At 42.5% G+C, this 22,482-nt stretch overlaps 1 protein-coding gene across 1 annotated transcript; it reads left to right on the forward strand.

Moving 5' to 3' along the window:
* Positions 1–2,718: 2,718 nt before the first annotated feature.
* LOC306792597 (thrombospondin-4-B-like) lies at positions 2,719–16,206 on the forward strand. Its single transcript, XM_079289843.1, has 22 exons — positions 2,719–2,986; positions 5,865–6,062; positions 6,576–6,826; positions 6,943–7,045; positions 7,229–7,311; positions 7,392–7,443; positions 7,571–7,722; positions 8,464–8,601; positions 9,183–9,257; positions 9,368–9,520; positions 9,651–9,755; positions 9,846–9,953; positions 10,442–10,601; positions 11,872–11,990; positions 12,124–12,176; positions 12,298–12,491; positions 13,343–13,521; positions 14,191–14,239; positions 14,326–14,522; positions 14,665–14,837; positions 15,001–15,140; positions 15,414–16,206. The coding sequence occupies exons 1-22, from the start codon at positions 2,908–2,910 to the stop codon at positions 15,470–15,472; spliced, it is 2,820 nt and encodes a 939-aa protein (XP_079145969.1). The 5' UTR covers positions 2,719–2,907; the 3' UTR covers positions 15,473–16,206.
* Positions 16,207–22,482: the final 6,276 nt, after the last annotated feature.

Raw genomic sequence — 22,482 nt, forward strand, 5'->3', positions numbered from 1 at the left:
AGGAAACTCGACGGCATTATCCACCATGACACACCAATTTGGCTCAAGAGTTGAGCCAAATTGTGGTTTGCTGTGTTGTAAAAGTCTGTCAAGCACGAGGGCACTGATGTAAGTCGTTTCATGAAAGAACTTCTTGTGAGGAGGAACCTTCATGTGGTCAATGTAAATCTGTTTTAAATGTCTGTAATATATTGTATACTTATGTGTACCAAGAGAATAAAAATGGTATAGAAGTAAGAAAAGCAAAATACTTGCAGTGGCATGCGAGTAAATCATGTTACCATTTGTGCACAGCATACTATTCACAATTAAATCAATGGAGCTCTATAAATGATCCTTCAATAATGTACCAGAAGAAGAAAAACAATTAATTCAGACAAATGTTTAGATTAAGGGTCCTTTCACATGGGTGGTTTGGTTTATTTTGTCAGGACCAAGGAAAAAAAAAGAAAGAATAGATTGTTGGATTTTAGTTTTGGTCCGGTTCCTGTTCCCACTAACTTATTAGAAGTGGGGAAATCAAATCCTGGTGACTGACAGCAGTTTATCCAGCACTTAATCCATTCTGATGTGGATATTTGTGTATGTTGTCACAAAGAGTGCACGAATAAATAACCAATTATAAACATTCGTAGTAGGACTAGACTGCAAATCAACCCGCATCTTATGAATAATGACTAAAAGGTCGTGCCAGGGCAGTACAACAGCCTCTTTGGGCACTCCCAGATGACGGTGAACCGTGAGGAGCACACAGAGGTGTCTCGTACAGTAACACATCGGGACTTATTACTGTGGGATCGCTGTCACACACTTTTAATGGACTTAATGAACTGACAAAGTAGGGCTTGGAGACAGAATTGTGTTGAAACATTTCATGATAAAATGAGATAAAAGTGATAAATATATATATATTTTTTGAATCCATTTTTGAATATCCAATACAATGTAGGCTCTGCCGAATACTCCTTTGCTGCTGCTGTAAAACAAGAATCTCAACATCGATCAATATTTAAAAAAACAAAACCTATTGTGGTAAAAAAACAAAAACAGAGTTTGATTGACAGCTTTCACACCAGCCCAAACAAACTGTACTAGCCGGGCAAACGAACTGAGTGTTCCTAAAACACCATAAGGAACTTGAACATGGGTAAGAAAGACACACACAGAATAGAAAAACATAGAAGGATGAATTTCCACTGCGGGTGGATTTGATGAGAATAAATAATATCAATAAAGTATTAGTAGGTCAAGCATGTTTCTCCTTTTGTATTCCGTGGACAAGACACATTCCTTCAATGAGCGATTAATGCACCACATGCTTCCCATTATGCACCTTTAATCATTCTTGTTTCTGACCAATTTGTATTGTTTTCTTCTACGATTCAGAGGTTTTGAAAAATGCTAATTGTCAGACCTCCGCTGAGAGCACATGCAGTCGTTACATGCAGTCTGGCTGCTGAACAAAACTACTGCTTCAGGTCGGCTTCATTGGTAACACAGTACATTTTGTTGTCATTGTGGGTCGGTTGCCAACGGACCATATGAGGAGAAGCTGAGTTACGAGTGTTTGAATGTCTCTGGATTCGGTCATATTGGTATCACGAACAAAAATAGTCCAGAGATGGTGTCAGAGACATTTGGGGTTTGGTTTTATGTCCGAGCCAGCTGCAGCGTTCACTGTCTGACCTCATTAACCGCACCATGATGTGACTCTGCCCAAGTCTATTGAGCTCCTCATCGCAGCTGCAGACCATGCATGGAGGTCTGTGGGGCTTTCTGTGATCCAGAACCAAAACGCCTGCAAAGGCTCACTCTAAAAACCAATCAGATGGCAGATAAAACTCTGGGTGTCCTGCTGCCGACTGGCTGGAGTCCATCTCGGTAGACAACAAAATACCGGAGCAGCGGTGTACAGACTAACCACAAGGAACACCTGCGATAGACGTATGGAAACTGTGACTCATTTGCTGCCGTTTGTTGCTATAGATACTTGTGTTTGTCCTTTTAAGTGGGAACATCATCTGGCAGCCACTGAAACTTGGCTTTTATTGAATTAGTGAAACATCATTACAGACTCAGTATTTTTTTTATGCTCAATGGCAGTTTCTTAAATCATGGAATAAGGCTCTGTTGGGTTGAAAATAAGATGCAACACCAGTAGAGGAATGGAAAAACAAACAATCATTAAGACCCGAGCCTCCTCATCTCTGCCAAATGTGACAACTTGCATGGTGCCAGACTTGCTGACGAACTGGAGGCCGCGAGAGCCAGCTCTGAAGCTTTGCTGGCCGGTTAACACGGCTTGTTAAGGTGTCACATCTGATCCCTGGAAGGAAAGTGAAAGCGCCTCTCTGTTTCTCAGACAGAGTGTGAAATAAATTCTCAAAGTCTAATTGCTGGAAGTGGGAAACTTTTTTTATTCAACTTAAGCATGAACTCAAGAGTCAAAAAGCTCAATTTCAGTTGAAAAATGATGTCAGTGGCCAAACATGGGTTCCTAGGCTGGATTAATAGCTACTCGCGTTCAGCATATTTGTCTAAGAGCCGGTGGGAAATGGTAGCAGCCAGCAGGAACCAATGCAAAGAGATTCTCCAGGTCACTCCTTTTCGACATGGGGCCGTCTGAGGAAGGTTTTAAAAGCAGGTTCTGGCCCTGAAGCTCCTCCCTTAGTAAGACTCCTTCGATCTTCACTTTCCCAGACCAATTCAGACACACACACACACACACAAACAGCAGCTTCTATCAAGCTCACCATGACAGTCTTGTCTCACTTCTGATTCAAAAAAGGAGGCAAGGACACAAAAGGCACCACTCACAGCAGGCGCAGACATACGTGAAACTGCGTGTCACATATTGATAAGTCACTACAGAGAAAGTGCTGATCTGGGACCAGCTGGAAGGACAAAATGGGTGTGTGGACAGCCCTGATTCTGGCCTCGCAGCTGCTATTAAAACTGAGCTTACACGTGGAAGCCCAGGCTTTAGGTGAGTGTTGTTTGACGTTTTTTATAATTTCCTTTTCATCTCAGTTCTTTAAACGTCGTTACGATTTTAACAAAATGTGTTATTGATTGGCAATAACCGATTGCAACAGCTATAGCTGCTGCTGGGGATGACAGCAATTCAAGAAATAGAATATCATTGCAGGTTCTCCGTTTACATTTTACTAGACACACACACAAAGATAAATGTCTTTGATTCCATTTCAATGCCACATTTTTCTGACTTCCTGGCTGTGATGTAATCCTCCGTTTTCATTATCTGTCAGAAAAGATTTAATGGCTCCATCACTGGGTATTTTAACACACTATGTATGAGTTCAATGCACAATGGATAAAGCAGCCACTGTGAAAGAGGATATCATATGCATAAAGAACACAAAGGATTAGACATGGTGTGTGATACTCACTGAGGTATGAATAAAATGCTAAATATCCCGTCAGCTCAAGAAGAGAGGAGGCAGCCGAATGCATTTGCGAGAGGAAGAAGGCAAAGGTAAAGAATAAAAGCAGATATCTTTCTGCTAAAGTAAAATGACTCTGCTTTTCATATCCATCCAGACAGATTTGCTTGATTACTTCAGCTTCAGGAGGTTCTGCTTTCTGGCTCATATTAATTCAAACAAAGTCTCAGCTCGGTTACACACATGGGAACAATCAGAGTTGATCTGGGAGCAATATTGAACTTCAAGTCACACATACGCACAAACTCTCCCCTCCCTTTCTCTCTCTCCCTTTCTCTCTCTCTCTTTCACAGTCGCACTGAAATGCATTGAAGGTCACACACAAACCAAGCTGCAGACGACATGCAGAAAGATTGGTGTTGATAGTTTATCAGCTTCTTGCAAATCACTCCAGTGATAGATGGCATACCTTTCATGCACCCATTAATCCCTACAATGTTTGGTCAATAGCTGCCTGATGTTATGTATAAAACAAGTCCAGTTAAATGGAGTTCATCATCTATCATTTCCCTTGCAAATGAGTCATTGCCTGCATGACTGGAATTGTTCAAAAGGAGAAAGGTTAAAGCTGCAGTAAGTAAGATTTTAGCAGCACCAAGCAGCCATTCTATCTCTGTGAAGGGTTATTGATCAGTACGAGTGTCCTTTAGGATGACTTCACCAGGAGCTGAGATTAACTGAATTCAAAACTCACTTTCTACACTGGGCACAAAGGCTCCTTGCCCAGGGACAGAACACATATTTAAAGCAGCTATAATCAATACTGCTACAATAACAATGTATTATATGACAATGACAAAGGAGTCACACGTGGTGATGAACCTACAAAGAATTATCCGCCCAATCTGCAGGTCCCCTTGGCTTTAAAGAGCATCATCATTTCAGCTCTTTCGCAACTTTGCTGTTTTGGTTCACTCTCGGTGCATCATTTTTGACAACTCGTTTCCGCTGCTTCCAACTGTCCAAAACAAATCAGTTGTTGGAGGTTTAAAGGTTTTTGTCGCAAGTGTGACCTCACACATAACATGCCGATGTCATTTCTTCATCATTACTAATGGCTGATTAGGCACCTCTAAACAGGAAAATGAAGTAAATCACAGCTTTCAACATGCATGCTCTCAAATGTGTATTTGTTGAGCAGTAAAATGAAGAATGCTGACCATTTGTACACTTAACAGTACTTTGTAGTCGTGATATATATGCTGGTGTTAAGGAGAGGACAAGACACTGAATTACTTTATGGCTTTCAGCTAAACTAGTTTTATGAAGCTTGAAATCGGAGGTTAAACAGGGTGGGAAATGAGGCACTTTCTCAGGATGGTGTAACACGACACTGACCCCCACAGAGCCCTCCTGTCCAGAAGATTTATGAACAGCAGGACTGTCTGCTTTATGTACGTGTCTGTGCGTGCCGTTGTAGTGTTACAGTAACTCAAAAAACATGCAGCGAGCTTCATTTGTTCCCCTGTTGTTTTGTTCATTTTTGGACTTTGTCAATTTGATGCACCAATGAGTCACACTAAGTCAAAAAGAGACACGTTGGCGTGAAACTCAACAGGTGATCTTGGCAATCACAAATACAAAAGACTCATCTTCGTGGTGGTTGTTGACACTGTGGAAGCAGTCATTTAACTGCAACATTTTTAAAGGCCCTGTGTTTTGCTGAAATTCGGCATGTGACGAACAAAACACAAGGAGAGAGTTACAAGGGGGGAAAAAAGTAGACGTCATCTGGGGATCATGCTTCGCAATCTTGGCTGACAATAGCTAATCTCTGGGAGCATTTGGGAGCAATTTGCTCCCTCATGACTTTGGGCCTTGCAGACTGCTTTTAGGGTGCTTGTGTATTCATGATGCGTGCAGATGGCGGACTAGAGATTCACTGCATATCCTCTCGTGGGGAGCCCAGCTCCCAAGTCACTTTATTAGAAGGAGGACCCTAACCAGGAGTGCAAGTGGCTTTTCACACCCACTAAGCAGCTTCTCAGTAAAGTCTGCCATACCTCTGCCTGTGAGAACAATGAATAGAACTGTGGCTGAAAAAGAGAAATCACATATATATTTTATTGGCCGAGCAGCTTTGGTGGGGATCTGACAAAATAATGACAATAACACCAAACACCTAGCCGTCACAGTACATTGCTCTGATTTGCTTCGAAATCCAAATATTTCTGATTTCTCTGAGCCAACTCTGCCTGCCAAGTCGGTGCTGACTGATTGACACAGCGTCTCGCAAGAGCAACAATCACTGGGTCAACATCATCATCATCTTCACTTCGTCGACTCAGGATGTGTTTACTCAGGGATCGGAGCGGCTGCAGGTTGTAAATATTCATATCTCATCATCATCATTACTCATGTGCATTACCGGCGTCTCTCTTTTCCCATCCCCGTCAACAGTCTATGATCTGCTCACTTCGCCTGATTGCCTGCCAGACCTGCTGCAGGGGGGTCTGGTCGAGCAAGGGGTGCGCGAGGCTTTCATCCTAACCTCCTTCAAGTTGCAGCCCAAGACCGGAACCAGCTTGTTTTCCCTGTACAACCCCCGGGACAACAGCAAGTACTTTGAGTTCACTGTGATGGGGAAGCTCAACAGAGGTAGGAGACCATGCGAGGCCGTGGTTCTATTTTAAGCTGCACTCAACCTTTTTGTATTAATGTGTTAAAAGAAAAAGGAGTCCCTTATAATGGTGAACCCACAGAGAAGTATTTCTGTCGTTCCTCTCACGTCTGTGGGTCATTTTCTCATATTTCAGCGCATTGCTTTGGTTTTACAGGTACTACTATGGTACTATGGTTTTACAGGTACTACTTAGCAAATGTTTGCATTCTACATGAAGACGTTAAACGTGGTAAACAGTATACCCGCTTAAAATCTGCATGTTAGCATCGTCACTGTCAGCATGCTGATGTTACCATTTTGTTCAAAGCAAAGCTGTGCATATACAGCCTCACAGAGCCGCTATATGTCATGGCTGTAGACTTAGCCTTGTTGTAATTTGGATGAATCAACCCTTTACAGTAAAAGCACCTTGTAAATCCTCCTCTATTTCTCCCCATTATCTCTTCCTTGCCACCACCGCTTCCCCTCCTTGCTCTGTCCTCTAAAAGCTGTGTTACGCTACCTGCGGAGTGACAAGCGGATGAGCTCAGTAACCTTCAACAACCTGGTCCTGGCAGACGGCCAACAACACCGACTGTTGTTCCACCTGAAGGGGATGCAGCAGCCCGGGCCGGGCGGGGTGGAGCTGCATCTGGACTGCAAGCTGGTGGAGACGGTCAGGGATCTCCCTGCTGCCTTCCAAGGTTTGCCAGCAGGCTACGGTATGGTGGAGCTGAAGACCATGCAAGCCAGGGATCAGGTGACCCCTCGCTTACAGTATTTACATACAATAATGAATGTGGTTCTGTCCCAATAATTAATCCAGAGGTTTCCAAATGTCTTCGATGTTCACTTTGACCCGTTTTATTCCAACAGGAGAGTTTAGACGAGCTCATTCTGGTGGTTGGGGACACATTTGAGAATGTTGCGGCACTACAAGACTGCCACTTCCAACAAAGAGACTCCGTCCAAACTCTGGGTAAGATTCTTTCTGTGGAAGCAAATGTCCACAAAGACGGCCAAATATTTCTCAGGAGAACAATCTCAGCGTTAGGAAAAAAACAACACTCAAACAACAGTTTGTCGGAGTGGGTTGAGGACAGGCTCAGAGAATCCCCCACCTCTTCTTCAGTTTAACAAAATAACAGTCCTTTTCTCTTAGGGGTCAACACGAAGCAGCTGTCTAATCAAATGCTGGACTTAACCAAGGTGATAAATGAGCTGAAAGACGTCCTCATTCAGCAGGTAACTACCACTAACGGCTCCTCTGAGGCCGCTGCTTCCCCACCCCTGACCTCCCCTGACTTGTTTTTATGTTTTTCCAGGTCAAAGAGACCTCATTTCTCAGAAACACCATTTCAGAGTGTCAGGCTTGTGGTAAGTCACACCACTCACCTTTAAATACCATGCTTAATTAATGAATACTTTTGGATTGTTGGACAAACAAAATAAAATTGCAGATGATGAATTAAATGATTTTTTTTTTTACCTCTGTTGTTTAAAGGTCTGGGTGGTACTGAGGTGGTGAAACCAAGGTGTGCCCCAGGTGTCTGTTTCCGTAATGATATGTGTATAGAGACAGCGGATGGTGTCGAGTGTGGACCGTGTCCTGACGGCTACACTGGGGATGGTTTCAACTGTGATGATGTGGACGAGGTAAGGCTCAGGTTCTTGTATTTCAGGGCTATTTATTGGTCTCCATGGTAAAGACTGGAGTTAGGGTTAAACCTCTTGAACCAGACAGAGCGCCCCCAGCACCGGGGACCATTGCGCATATGGAAACAAACACCTGATGGACACGTTAAACATGTAGCAACGTATTCGTCCTGCATACCCACATAGCAAGAAGAAGCTCAACTAAAAGCTCAGGATAACCATTTTTACTTAAAGAAATACAACTCCAGTAGCTACCAATGTCTCTGGATCCTTTTTTGGGTTGATTCCAGCCGTCTGTATTCATTTTTACATGGCTTGTAGCATTTCCACTCTGCCTTCCTCCAGCATTGAACAGCCTAGCTCAGCCTTCCACGTGAAGCAGCATAGAGGTGACGCATAATTAGGTGAGACATAACATGAAACTCCACAGAAGCTAATGTGGTAGAATGGGGTTTAGGAATGAAAGCCACAGGTAAAAGTTTGGGAATTCAGTTCAAGTTAAGGCACGACTTTTAATGAGGTCATAAGGATAGAAGTACAAAGATATGGGCGTGTGTGTTTGCCTGTCTGTCTTCTCGTGTTTGCACTGACCTCTTTTTATAAGGACTGGCCCCTTCAGCATTCTCTTTTTTGCATGAGCAAAAGTGTCGTCAAAACTAAAAGCTTTTGGGGAGAAGCCCAGTGAGAACCATATACATTTTTCAGCTTCAACAGAGCTCATGTCCTCCTTCCTTCCTGCAGTGCCAGTTTAACCCCTGCTTCCCTGGAGTGAAGTGTGTGAACACTGCCCCGGGCTTCCGCTGCGACGCCTGTCCGCTGGGCTTCACCGGCCTGGCAGTGGAGGGTGTGGGCATTTTGTATGCCCAGACCAACAAACAGGTAAAAGAGTGAATCAAATATGGAAGACACAAATACAACTAGAAAACAAAAAAAAAAGGATGCATGCAAATTACAGCATCAATCAACGACATAAAATATCGTTATGAAAAGAGTTTTCCATGCTTTTGTGCTACAAGAGAATACAATGCTTTAGATTACAGCCGTAAAATGATGGTGTCATTAATTGGTGCATATTGGATCAATATTTACTGGTGACCTAGGACAATGTAGCTACAATGTAGTGTATGTTAAGTTATAATGAAGTACTGAGGACAGGTATTGTAGTTTTGCCATCTATCTGATGATCAAAACGGATACAGAAGAAGAACCTGGAACCGCTTCCTATCATATCATCAGATAATAAACAATTATCCTCTGGAATGAAGTTGAGCAGAAGTATAAGTACCTCAAAATTGTACGAAAGAACAGTACTTGAGTAAATGTACTTAATTTCCACAGCTGTTTATTGAGTATTTTATGCAGTAATTATTGGAACCTTCAAATCATAAAAAGGGAAATAATGTAAATTGTCATTAAATCGAAGCTTTGGATGAATTCACATCTTACGTTCATCATTTCAGGTCTGTGATGACGTTGACGAATGTAAAGGGCCCAACAACGGCTGCGCCGCAAACTCCGTCTGTTACAACTCTGTGGTAAGACCACTGTAGAACAGTATCCGAATATCACACACATGGCTCATGTAAGACATTTATTTCATTGAAGTGGCTGTCCAAAGAAACTAGATGTCCTCATTCCTGCACAGGGCTCGTATCAATGCGGCAGCTGTAACACAGGTTTCAGAGGGGATCAAGTGAAGGGCTGTAAGCCAGAGATCAGCTGTGGTAACAGCCTGACCAACCCCTGCGATAACAACGCCCAGTGTATCGCAGAGAGGGACGGGTCAGTCCATTGTCTGGTAGGATTCCACACTCCAACCCCCCCCCCCCCCCCCACACACACACACACACACTTACTACCTGCACACACAAACTGCACATAGGCACAACCCCACATATATGTCGTCTGAGTTTCCTTTGTCTCGTCAGTGTGGAATTGGCTGGGCCGGTAACGGATTCCTGTGTGGGAAGGATACCGACATTGACGGATACCCAGATGACAAACTCAAATGCAAAGATTCGAGCTGTAGAAAGGTAACCATGGTGCAAATTGTCAGTAAATGCAACGTTGATGCCTTTCAGGCTTTATTTAACTTTTTTTTTTATTGCAACATGTCTTCACAGGATAACTGCATCTTCGTCCCTAACTCCGGTCAAGAGGATGCAGACAGGGATGGTTATGGAGATGCCTGTGACGACGATGCCGATGGTGACGGTATACCAAACGAGCAGGTAGGTGTTCATGTTTTAACAAATGCATGCAAGCACACACTGGCTGCAACTGGTGATTATTTTCCTCATTGATTGATCTGTTGGTTATTTTTTCAGATGAATCGATTCATTTAGTCTGTATTACGCCAAAAATGTATATGCACATCACAGTTTCCTCAAGCTCCCTGGGATGTCTTTAATTCGCTTGGTTTGTCCAACCAACAGTCCAAAAACCCAAAGGTGTTTCAATCGTGTAAAAAAAAAAGAAAAACAGTAACACATTACTACAATTAATTACCTGGGAGTGATAGCTTAGCTTAGCATAACAACTGAAAGCAGAGAAAAACAGCTAGCCTAGCTATATTATCCATAACTAATATAATATATTTATATTTGTATATATATATATAGTTGTATTAATCCGTACAAAAACATGCATGCACATGCAAGCTTGTCCAGTGAAAACAAATACACGTGATGTGAATCTTTGTGTTCTCCGTCTGTCTCAGGACAACTGCAGGTTGAAGGCCAACGTGGACCAGAGGAACAGCGATAAGGACAGCCACGGCGACGCCTGTGATAACTGTCGCACGGTGGAGAACCCGGACCAGAAGGACACCGACAGCGACGGCAAAGGGGACGCCTGCGATGATGATATGGATGGAGACGGTATGGAGATAAATAAAATAGCACCGATGCTCGTGCTTATATAACCAGCACTGAAGGCACTCTCCGTTTAATTAAACGTATTATTCTGTTCCTTCCTTCACATTTACACCCTGCTCTTACATTAAATAATGCAGATTTTACAGTACAAATCTCTCTTAATCATGTTGTAAAAAAATGCAGTTGTATGGATGTTTTTATAAGCCAGCTGAGGCATAACAAACAGCACTGCAAAAAAAAAGAAAAGTTAAGGCCAAAAGCAGTCTGACCCCTGAGCGAACACAAGCTTTGATCATTCACCAGCATGATTACACCTCAGAAAACCCCATGGCAGAGAAGATGGTTTCTCCTCTATTGCTGCTGCTTGACCTTTATGCTTTCGTGGGGCTGCTGCTGCCTCCCTGCGATGAATAAGAAATAGCATCTGAACACAAACTGCCGTTCACCTTCACAGCAAATACAACAGTGCAACCTAGTGGTGGAATTACAAGTACCACGCCATATAATTATTCAGTCGATATAGTTCAAACAGTAGTATGGATGTAATGTCTACATTTTTCATATGCATTCAAAAATCAAATATAAATTCACTGATTGACTTCACTAAGTGTGAGAGAGTTACTTTAATGCATTACTTTGATTTTAGAGCTCAAACCTCAATTCAAACAGATGAAGATAATATCTCATTATGTATCCATGTAATCATTCTTCCATATTGGCAACATCCATATCTGTTAATATGTCCACTGGGCAGTAGCTTGGTTTCTTTTATGATAGGGCTGCAGCCAACGATTCCAATCTGCCGATAATTCTCTCTATAAAACGAGGGGTTTGTAAAATGACCAAAAATAGTGGAAAATGTCTTAAAGCCCAAGTTGAAATATTCAAAAAGCTTGTTTTGTCTGACCAATGGTCCAAAAGCCGGAGTAAAATCAATTTACTAACACATAAGATTTCCCAATTCCTAAAATGAGTAAACTGGAACTAAATATTTTTGGGCATTTTTGGATTTATTATCAGAATTGTTGCAGGTAAATATTCTGTCAATCGACTTATTGTCACAGAATCATAGAAATTCACTGATATCTTTTGTGAGAGTTCAGAAAAAGGGACAATGAGAAGAGTATTTATTCTACTACAGTACAATATTATCTGTACTTGCCACCTCCGAATATGTCATCCATGACAATACCATATATTTCCCTGCTGAGACGGAGTCAGACTGACTGCTAAATAACACGAACCATCTCCTCCTGTTGACTGGCGAGCATAGGCCTGAAGAACTTTCTGGACAATTGCCAGCTTGTCCAAAACAGAGACCAGCTGGACCGGGACGGAGACGGAGTGGGAGACGCCTGCGACAGCTGCCCCGACATCCCCAACCCAAACCAGGTCAGTCAGAACCAGATGGAGGGATGGAGGGACGGATAGCTGTGGTGGAAAGTAACTGAGTACACTTTGTTACTAGAGTCCCTCAAGTGTAAAAGAAATGGTGTTTTTCATGAACTCTCTGCTCTTGTTTCAGTCTGATATTGACCACGACCTGGTAGGAGACTCCTGTGACACAAACCAAGACAGGTAACGATATTCTCCCAGTCTTCATGTTGTGTTCTTGCAGATATCTGAACTGCTGTTTCATACTACTGCTAGTACTACAGCCTTTTTTCACATCATGCGATCGTGTCACTTTCCCTTGTAGTGATGGCGACGGTCACCAGGACACCAAGGATAATTGCCCATTCGTAATAAATAGCTCCCAGCTGGACAGTGACAAAGACGGGCTGGGTGACGAGTGTGACGATGACGACGACAACGACGGGATCCCTGACACTCTGCCACCGGGACCAGACAACTGCCGGCTGGCACCAAATCCTGACCAGATCGACGACAACGGTGAGCGATGGTCTAAAAGACATCGCACCTCCTCATATACCACGCAGTCAAATCAGTTTACAGTAATAATCACATATGATTGTTGATATATTTGGCTGAAAACCAGCCTGGTGATCAGATAAATGTTCATAATTTCATCTCCACATTCTCCCCGAACTGCTCCCTGACTTTCCTTTGAAAGCAATTTTGGTCCCCAGTTGCACACCAACGCAGATCAAACAAAAGCAACTGTGAGCACATTGAGTGGCATTTTTGGTGACTCATTGGGACATTTTCTGTGTAAAACATGCCCCCTGGAGTGTCAATTCAAATCAAGTCAAGACAGCTTTTTTTGGCAGTCAGGGAGTCAAGAGATGTAAGTTGGAGCTGACAGTTGGGAAAATAACAAAACACAAAAAGTGTATTTACTGAGTCCAAATGTTTTACAAGATGCACACAAGACATTCAGGCATTTGCCCGATTGAGCATCAATTCAATCGTTGACACAGAATGAAGCTTTTATGCCAAGAACCGCCAAGTCGGACCTTCTTGACGTCGTAGCAGCTGTTGCACTTAAAGCCCCTTAAGAAAGGACATTTGGGGATGTTTTATATTCAGCTCTGTCGGCCTTTTTGACATTTTTGCTTAAGCCAGTCTGAAATCTCCTCATTGTGACAACGCAGGAAACACGCTGGTTTAAAAAGGATTTAAAAGGAGCTCGTTACTTTGAATAAATGACGCAACACAATCTTTGTCAGTGTGTGTAATCAAAAACTGTTAACAAGTCTCTGCACCTCTGACCTATTGGAACAATGACTCACGGTCTTTCTTACTTTAATTTAAGTCTAAATCTCCTCTCTGTTGTCCCTCAGATGATGGAGTTGGAGACATGTGCGAGTCTGACTTTGACCAGGACAAAGTGATTGACAGGATCGACAACTGCCCTGAGAATGCTGAGGTCACCTTGACTGACTTCAGGGCCTATCAGACGGTGGTGCTGGACCCTGAGGGCGACGCCCAGATCGACCCCAACTGGGTTGTTCTGAACCAGGTGAGATTACTAAAAGCTGAAAATTCCCTCTCCATGTACAAGTTGAAGCTGCTATGGTCGATATTTTTATCTAAACAACAGAACCAATAACAATAAGAAATGTGAATCGTGATGCGTGAAATCGTACCACGACGACAAAAAATACACAAGACAATATACAACAGTGCCTCGTTTAACCGTGTTGTTGATTCTCGATTTTTTAACTGTGAGGTGCCATACCATATTTAATGATGCTTTCCAGCACAGCGTTGTCCAACGTTGACGTGATCTCAGTTCAGTCTGAGTCTGCAGAGAAAGCCTCTGAGCCAGCCTAGCACACGGATAATCAACGTGGACACTCTCAATTTAATTTATTGTCCATTTGTATTCCCGAGTACTTATAGGAGCACACCTGCTCAATTGCACTGTCACCAATGATTACAGGGCCATGAGCTGCAGCTCTCAAATATGATTTCCTCTGTCTTTTGGTATTACCGTTAAAAATGAGGCGGTGGCTGTCACACCAGTCTTTAAAAGTGGCAATCTCCAGCAGCAGACTTAATATAGCCGTATCATCTGAAAATCTGATGGAATTATTTGGCTGTCTGCTTCTGCATTAATTCGTGTACAGTGTAGCAAATGAAGGCATCAGGGTGCAAAATGTCTTATTCACAACTCTTTCTCACACAGGGAATGGAAATTATCCAGACCATGAATAGTGACCCAGGACTTGCTGTTGGTAAGAAGTATTTCCTCTGCGTTGAATATCAGTGAATAAAATGCACAATGTCTGAACATCAGTAATATACTGATTTCTGTTGCCAGGTTACACTGCTTTCAGTGGAGTGGACTTCGAAGGAACATTTCACGTAAATACAGTGACCGACGACGACTACGCCGGCTTCATCTTTGGCTACCAGGACTCGTCCTCCTTCTACGTGGTGATGTGGAAGCAGACTGAACAGACCTACTGGCAGGCAACACCCTTCAGAGCTGTGGCTGAGCCCGGCATCCAACTTAAGGTGAAAGCACAAGTCATCAACTCCCCCAGGCAGCAGATTCGTGCTCATCCTATTTTTAATCCCTCGACATATTTTCCACATTTCGTCCTCTCTCTCTCTCTCTCCCCCTTACTTCTCTCTGTTATCTGTCGCTGTTCATCAGGCTGTGAAGTCTAAATCGGGTCCCGGGGAGCACTTGAGAAACTCTCTGTGGCACACGGGAGACACCAACGACCAGGTGCGTCTGCTGTGGAAGGACCCCAGGAATGTGGGCTGGAAGGACAAGGTGTCCTACCGTTGGTACCTGCAGCATCGCCCACAGGTTGGATACATCAGGTATACGACCAACCGTGTTCCGGACAATCTTCATATTGATTACACGAAAAAACCCGTAATTGTTGCTCCATCTAACTCTCAGCAAGCAAGTGAATAAGCATATTTCCCCAAAGTGGTGAGAGTGGAACGTCGATTATTTGTTTTAATTGTGTGTTTTGTTTAGGGCGCGGTTCTATGAAGGAACTGAGCTGGTGGCCGACTCTGGCGTGACAATTGACACGACCATGAGAGGAGGACGACTCGGCGTGTTCTGTTTCTCTCAGGAAAACATCATCTGGTCCAATTTGAAATACCGCTGCAATGGTGAGGGAGGAACACTGAATCACAAATCCACATATTCTATTATTTTTATATATTTTGAATTACCCTGATTGCATGCTATGCAGCGATTGTCTTGAGGTTTGTTTCCAATACATATCTTCTTACGGTCTTTCATTGCTTGCGTCTGGAAAGTGATTTTAGATTGAGATCTGATGTTGTTGTTGCAGACTACAGCTGTGAATAGAATTGGTTTGGCCTCGTTTTGGCTTTAGAGTCTGAGCTCATCTCATGATACCCGACTTCTCACTTCCACAGACACCATCCCAGAGGATTTCCAGGAGTTCAGCACTCAGCACGGCGCCGACTCACTCTGAAGTCGAGAGAGAAACATGACGCCAGATCTCTGAAGACTGCTTGTGTGTGAATGTGTGAATGTGTGAGTGTGTGTCTGTCCGTCTGTGTATTGACGTGTACAGTTTCAGTGCATATATGATCACAATCTCCGTACTGTATGTGCATATTATCATGTCTCTTTCTGTTACCCGAATGTGTTTTTACTGTTTGATTAACTCTTAATGAATCCAGCTCATTATGCTGAAGGTTATAAGTTATAATGATTTTTACTGAAAATGATGCTATGTGATATGACATAAATACACCGAAAACATGTAACATCAAATTACAAAATGCAAAATATGGTCAATAATGGACAGTTTCCATATATTTTCAAAATAAAGGGAACATTATTATAATTTTTAAACGGTATTTTCCACACGAGAGATTTTAGCATATGTGTAGCATGATAAAATTGTTCAAACAACTGGAAGGAAAGTTACCGCTTCGGATCAGCCTCATACTGATGTTACATTTTGATCATAAACTGGTTTTATTTGTTTATCAGAGCGGTATTTCTACTACGTTTGTAAAGAGGACACCAAGTCTTGTATGACTCAAATGTCAGACTGTGCCTTGCCTCACTTACTGTAGAAGATTAACTTAAAGCTCAGTTTAGCCATGTTTTCTCTTTCCATCATTTGGTCCTTGACATCTTGATCATTTCATATCTATGTAGTCACAATCCTGGTCAAAGTAAAAGGGCTTTAAAGTACATCGGTGTTGAACAGGCTCATTCTTATTTTTCCTTTAAAATGTTGACATGTTTTGATGATTAGATATGTTAAAGACAACACATACTGCGCATGCATACAACAAATGAACTAATTGAATGCATGAAAATAACCTCTATACTTCCCCAGAGGATTGACACGTTCTCGGTTGAAACTCTAGAAACAAAGGCCACGGTTTAGCTTGAGCAGGAAATACTTTCCTAATAAGAACATTCTTATCCCCGATTAGCTGCGCTGATGAATTGAGAGACATTGGTCTTTGCTCCCGGGAGGAGGTCCTCCGGAAAAGAAACAATTAACAACGCTCATTGAGTCCACGCTCAGATTTGGTACTGTCTTTAGCTTGATCCAGTAGACTAATTGAGTTTTTATTTTCTAGTTAGTGTTGGTTTTCTAGAGGGGGCCGGGGACACGCTCACCTGGAAGAAAATGTTGTACATTTTAAAGTTAAATGCATCAGTCTGGTGCACTCTGAGACCAACATCAACAACATGAACATAATTCATGCTGAAAGTAACGCAGTTTAAACTGACAAATGCAGGAAGGACAGCTGGCAAGAAATCACTAACTGTCATTCTGTAAATGAACCGATTTATAATATCACTGCTTCATCTATAACGCGATAGATCTGACTATAATAACACGTGTATTCACGTTCATGTTTTACTTTGATGTATTCTTATTCTTTCAGCTGAGACCCCAGCGATGTGAAACTGACTTTTGGGCAAATAAATAAAAATATATATAAATATGATTCTAAGCAGTAAGGAAGTTTCCTTCCATAACTTAAAATCACCCACACCAAACATTAAAGTAGCCGGAGACTGTGAGACACGACTCAAGAAGCCGACACACGTCAGTGAATGTGTGATGAGAGAATATTTACACATTTCTTTTCTATTTACTCCCAAGTCTGTTTCGCACCACTAAGGCTACAGCTGAAAGAACAAGGCTAAAATATCGTCATACACGCCATGAAAACACATCTGCAACACATTAATTTACCATAATACACACATGTACTTATAGTCAGATCTATCCTGCTCTAAATGAAGCAGTGATGTCATAAATCTGTTAATTTACTAATTCACACAGTCTGAGATTTATTGCCAGCTGTCTTTTTTTGCATTTGTCAGTTTAAACTGTGATTATGTAATATTCATTAACGGTCCACGTCCCGAGCTCTGATTGGTCAGTGTGTATTTGAAGAAAATGAATTCAATCACACGTTGCTGAGGGAGCAGAGGGGCAGAAAACGGTCTGAAGGCAATTCATTGGTGATATTTTGTCTTCAATAAATAAATGTTGGAAAACAATCACTTGAGTCGTCTCGTTCCACGACCCACAACTGTTACATATGTACAGATGGAAGGTAACTGAAGATAGGAGTAATGATATACTTTTTTATTAGTTTAAGGGGCTTTTGTTACCCACCAAGTTGCAGCGGAACCGGATGTTCCTCGTAGAACCTGTCTGAATGGACTTTTATCTATTCACCTTTTCTTCTGGATGGTTCTCCTCTGACTCATCTCCCGAGTCAAAACCACACCCATAATGCATTGCTGGTGAAATCCAGGGAACTGCCATTACATGTGAGGAGAACTGAGTTTGCACTATCACACTGGATTAGAATTCAGGGTGGACTTAAAGGAAATATAGCATCGACTGTCCTGTACAATGGTTGGGAGTACTCGACATTCTCTGGTAAAAGCTTTGGATGGGACATCTTGGCAGGACATTTGGAATTATGACAATAACGGTAGAAATTACAACACAATTCAGACATCAGTCAGAGTGAGAAGTGATGGAAGTAAAAGTAGAAAAGAAGATGTTACTTTCAGATTAAGGTTCGGACATACAGGACTCAATGACACATTATACACATCATGAAAAAGACAGAGTGGGATAAATGTGAGATATGCAACTGTAAAGAAACTGTAGAACATGTGCTGATAGAGTGGAGGAAGTTCAGAGTGGAAAGAGAGACTGAAGAACAGAGTGGTAGATACAGGAAGGGAGTGAAGCATGAAAGGACTGTTAGAGACAGGGGACAAACAAGTTCAGTTTAAAAGGGCTTTATTTAATATTTTGAATGGAACGGGTTAAAAAGCCAGAATATGACTGCAATATGAAGTTTATTTATAATTGTTTCATTATATTTATAAATAACATTATTATTGTGTTTAAATGATAACTGTCATAAAGTCATGATGTTACACACTCCGGTCCAGTAGGTGGCGCCTTACACATTGGTTTGTAGTCCGCCATTAAAGTGAAAGAAGAAGAAGGAGGAGAGGAAGAAGAAGAGTACTAATCTCCTGGTAGCCTATAAAGCTATTGAGGTTAGCTTAGCATGCTACCTGGAAACAGACGGACGAGGACGGAAGTGACCAACACAACGCTAGTCAGAGTTTAATGAGAGTAAACGGTGTTTTTAACGGAGTTCGTCTGGAGGAAAACGGTTGAGCATATTCCTTATATGAGTAGCAAAGCCATGTTGAGTGGCCTGTGCAGTGATGTGCCTGTGTGCTGTTGTGCGCATGCGCAAAATAAACGGTCAGTGAGTTCCCAGACCAAAGAGACAATGGCGGCTTGCTCTTTTTCTCCCGTGAATGCTAGCTACTAGGAGCTACTAGCTAACCACTTTGGTGACTGGAATAACGGGGATAGCTGCAGGAATGTCTAACGCCACAAAAACTTCCTGTGGTTTAGTGAAAATGTCTAAAGTAGAAATGTTGAGATCTTTAGTCAGCCAGCGACTAACTGCGGCTGAAGAAGATATATTAGGTATGTTTGAAAGAACGAAAGCAGAATACGAGGAGGAAATCTCTCGTTCAAAAGAGGCGAATAAGCGACAACGGGAACTTCTGGACGCCGTTCACAACCCGGAAGTCCGGATACAAAGAGCACGTGGGTTCACTTTATTTCTTCTTTCAAACACTGTTCATGCTCCGGCTGATAACTTTTAATGTAGTTTGGAGTGAGACTCTGTTGCAATTCGTCGTTTTCTTCTTGTCCTGATTTAATACCTGCAAACGTGTCGCTTTTCGGTGAAATAAGCCGTTTTGAATCAAAATATATCATCCACGTGAGTGTAGATCCGTAGAGTTTTCAATTTGGGGGGGGGGGGGGTCAACTGGCCAGCCAGCGTTTCTCAGATTGGAGTGAGACAAGGAGAAAATGTGATTTCGTGATCTTCTCAATAAAACATATTTGATGCGACGTGTCGAGTCTTGGCCAATCAGCGTTAAGATGTCTACACTGTCTTAATTTCGATGGTTCTCGCTACTGTAGAAATATGCTTGCGGTATTTACAGGCATTAAACTTATAAGTATTGTGAGGAATTTAAGTGTTAAAGCGCACCTAGCGATGGATATGATGTTACAATCTGTTTACTTGTAGAAGGTTTAAACTAAAGGGAGAGTCACTGAATTTGTTGTGCACTGTGAGAGAAACCAGAGAATTTATGACACCGCAATAAAGTGAGAGAGGGGGGATGTTGCTGAAGAGTTTCTGAGCACAGCCTTAAAGAAGGGGGGTGAATTGGTCAAGGAAGTGGCCGAATGAAGTCCGAAGGGTTCAGCCAATCACTGAGCTGATCGATGGGCTAAGGAATGTGTAATATGAGACATTTCAGAGACTTTGGAGGGACAAAGAAACTGAATCCCCGGAGATAATCAGACCTCATCTGGACCATGAGGCGGACACACCAGTCTGTCGTGTGGTGCGGATGGGGCCTCTATTTCATGAAGTATTACTACTGATAATGTAATTCAGTTTGTAACTGCATTTTCTTTTGTTAGTATATTAAATTCCTTTTGATTTAAACTTCAACCAGCTGATTCGGCCCTGCTTAATGATGGAAGAAAGGGAGGGGGGGCTGCCTCTTCTCCTCTGCATGCTTCTTCATCTCTGGAACAAGGAGGGGGGCTTTTTCCTTTACCTTTTGTTTGAGAAATTTTGAACATAACGTGTGTGTGTGTGTGTGCGCTGATTTGCAATAGTGTTGCGTGTGTCATAGAGCAAAGGTTTGAATCTCCGGGTGAGGCACTCGCGCGCTCCCTGTACAAAGAGGGAGCTCTGACACGCAGGTGGTTCAGCTTAAAACTTGTAACTAGTTGTGTTGTGAATCGGGGTCGTCGGTGGGATATTGTGTAGCAACCTGCAGGAACAGCACCTTCCCCATCCCTGAGACTCCAGGACTCCCACACACAATGTGGCCCAACCCTGGCTTGTGTGTGGGTGAAGATAATGCGTCCCTGTGCTGGACAAGTTCAAATAAAGTATAAAGATACAGGGCTCACAAAACACTGAGAGGAGAGATGCGTATGCGGAGCCCTGACTTTGTTTGTTGCTAGGGCTACTTAATCAATTATTGTGTTTTGTGAAACCATAGATCTATGTTTTTGATGCTTGACTTAATAAATTGTTAATACTTGTAGATCGTCTACCCCCCCGTCCCCCCCGTCCCCCTTCGGGTGCTTGGCACCTCTTTCACCTCTTATGAGTTTGCAGGTATGCTGATTTCTTCTCTCAGCTTCTAGATGACAGGAAATATTTCAACTTAAAGTACAAGTTTGTTCTCTTTGATAACGCCACATGGATTTGGCAGCTTAAAATGGTTCATATGTTCATGTCACATAAGTTGATTACATTATTGTATTATCTGGTTCTAGTGATACTCTGGAAGTGTATGTCCAGGAGACTATTTGCTCAATTCTAAAATGTCTTTGTAACCCCTCTGTGTGTGTTTACTGTTTTCCTGCAGACGTCCAGCAGCTGTTGTTGGTTAAAGAAGAGGTTCCCTCTGAGCAGCAGGAGTGGAGCTCCAGTCTGGACCAGGAGGACCCAGAGCCCCTACACATGAAAGAAGAACAGGAGGAACTCTGCACCAGTCAGGAAGGAGAGCAGCTTCAAGGTCTGGAGGAGGCCGATGTCAAGTTCTCATTCACTCCTGTGAAGAGTGAAGATGAAGAAGAGGAAGCTCAGTCCTCACAGCTTCATCAAAGACAAACTAAACAGATGGGAACAGAAGCTGATGGAGAGGACTGTGGAGGACCAGAACCAGACAGGAACTTGGATCCAGATAGACATCCAGAACCAGATACTGATGAGAAGACTGGAGACTCTTCTGACACTGATGAGGGTGCTGATGGGAAGAAGACCAGAGAACCTCAGTCAGGTTTAAACTATGTGAAACCTGATGAAGTCCGTGTCAGTGATTCACGATGTAGCGCTGGTGAAAAACATTTTAGATGCTCTGAGTGTGAGAAAACATTTGGCAATAGTCAAAATCTGAAGAGACACATGAGAACCCACACAGGAGAAAAGCCTTTCAGCTGCTCAGTCTGTAAGAAATCTTTTAACAGGCGTTCACATTTACAGACACACATGAGAACCCACACAGGAGAAAAGCCTTTCAGCTGCTCAGTCTGTAAGAAATCTTATAACGAGCGTTCAGCTTTACAGATACACATGAGAACCCACACAGGAGAAAAGCCTTTCAGCTGCTCAGTCTGTAAGAAATCTTTTAACCAGAGTTCAACTTTACAGAGCCACATGAGAACCCACACAGGAGAAAAGCCTTTCAGCTGCTCAGTCTGTAAGAAATCTTTTAACAGGCGTTCAAATTTACAGACACACATGAGAACCCACACAGGAGAAAAGCCTTTCAGCTGCTCAGTCTGTAAGAAATCTTTTAACATGCGTTCAACTTTACAGATACACATGAGAACCCACACAGGAGAAAAGCCTTTCAGCTGCTCAGTCTGTAAGAAATCTTTTAACATGCGTTCAACTTTACAGATACACATGAGAACCCACACAGGAGAAAAGCCTTTCAGCTGCTCAATCTGTAAGAAATCTTTTAACCATCGTTCACATTTACAGAGCCACATGAGAACCCACACAGGAGAAAAGCCTTTCAGCTGCTCAGTCTGTAAGAAATCTTTTAACCATCGTTCACATTTACAGAGCCACATGAGAACCCACACAGGAGAAAAGCCTTTCAGCTGCTCAATCTGTAAGAAATCTTTTAACCAGCGTTCAACTTTACAGAGCCACATGAGAACCCACACAGGAGAAAAACCTTTCAGCTGCTCAGTCTGTAAGAAATCTTTTAACAGGCGTTCACATTTACAGACACACATGAGAACCCACACAGGAGAAAAGCCTTTCAGCTGCTCAGTCTGTAAGAAATCTTTTAACCAGCGTTCAACTTTACAGACACACATGAGAACCCACACAGGAAACAATC

Source organism: Melanostigma gelatinosum, assembly GCF_949748355.1.
Source record: "Melanostigma gelatinosum genome assembly, chromosome: 18".
NCBI classification, from domain to species: Eukaryota; Metazoa; Chordata; class Actinopteri; order Perciformes; family Zoarcidae; genus Melanostigma; species Melanostigma gelatinosum.

What these genes read in the sequence shown, in the direction of transcription:
- LOC306792597 (XM_079289843.1), top strand. Translation starts at nt 2,908, where the DNA reads ATGGGTGTGTGGACAGCCCTGATTCTGGCCTCGCAGCTGCTATTAAAA. An exon ending in AAGATTCGAGCTGTAGAAAG is followed by an intron (nt 9,756 to 9,845) that starts GTAACCATGGTG and finishes ATGTCTTCACAG; the next exon opens with GATAACTGCATCTTCGTCCC. An exon ending in CCACAGGTTGGATACATCAG is followed by an intron (nt 14,838 to 15,000) that starts GTATACGACCAA and finishes TGTTTTGTTTAG; the next exon opens with GGCGCGGTTCTATGAAGGAA.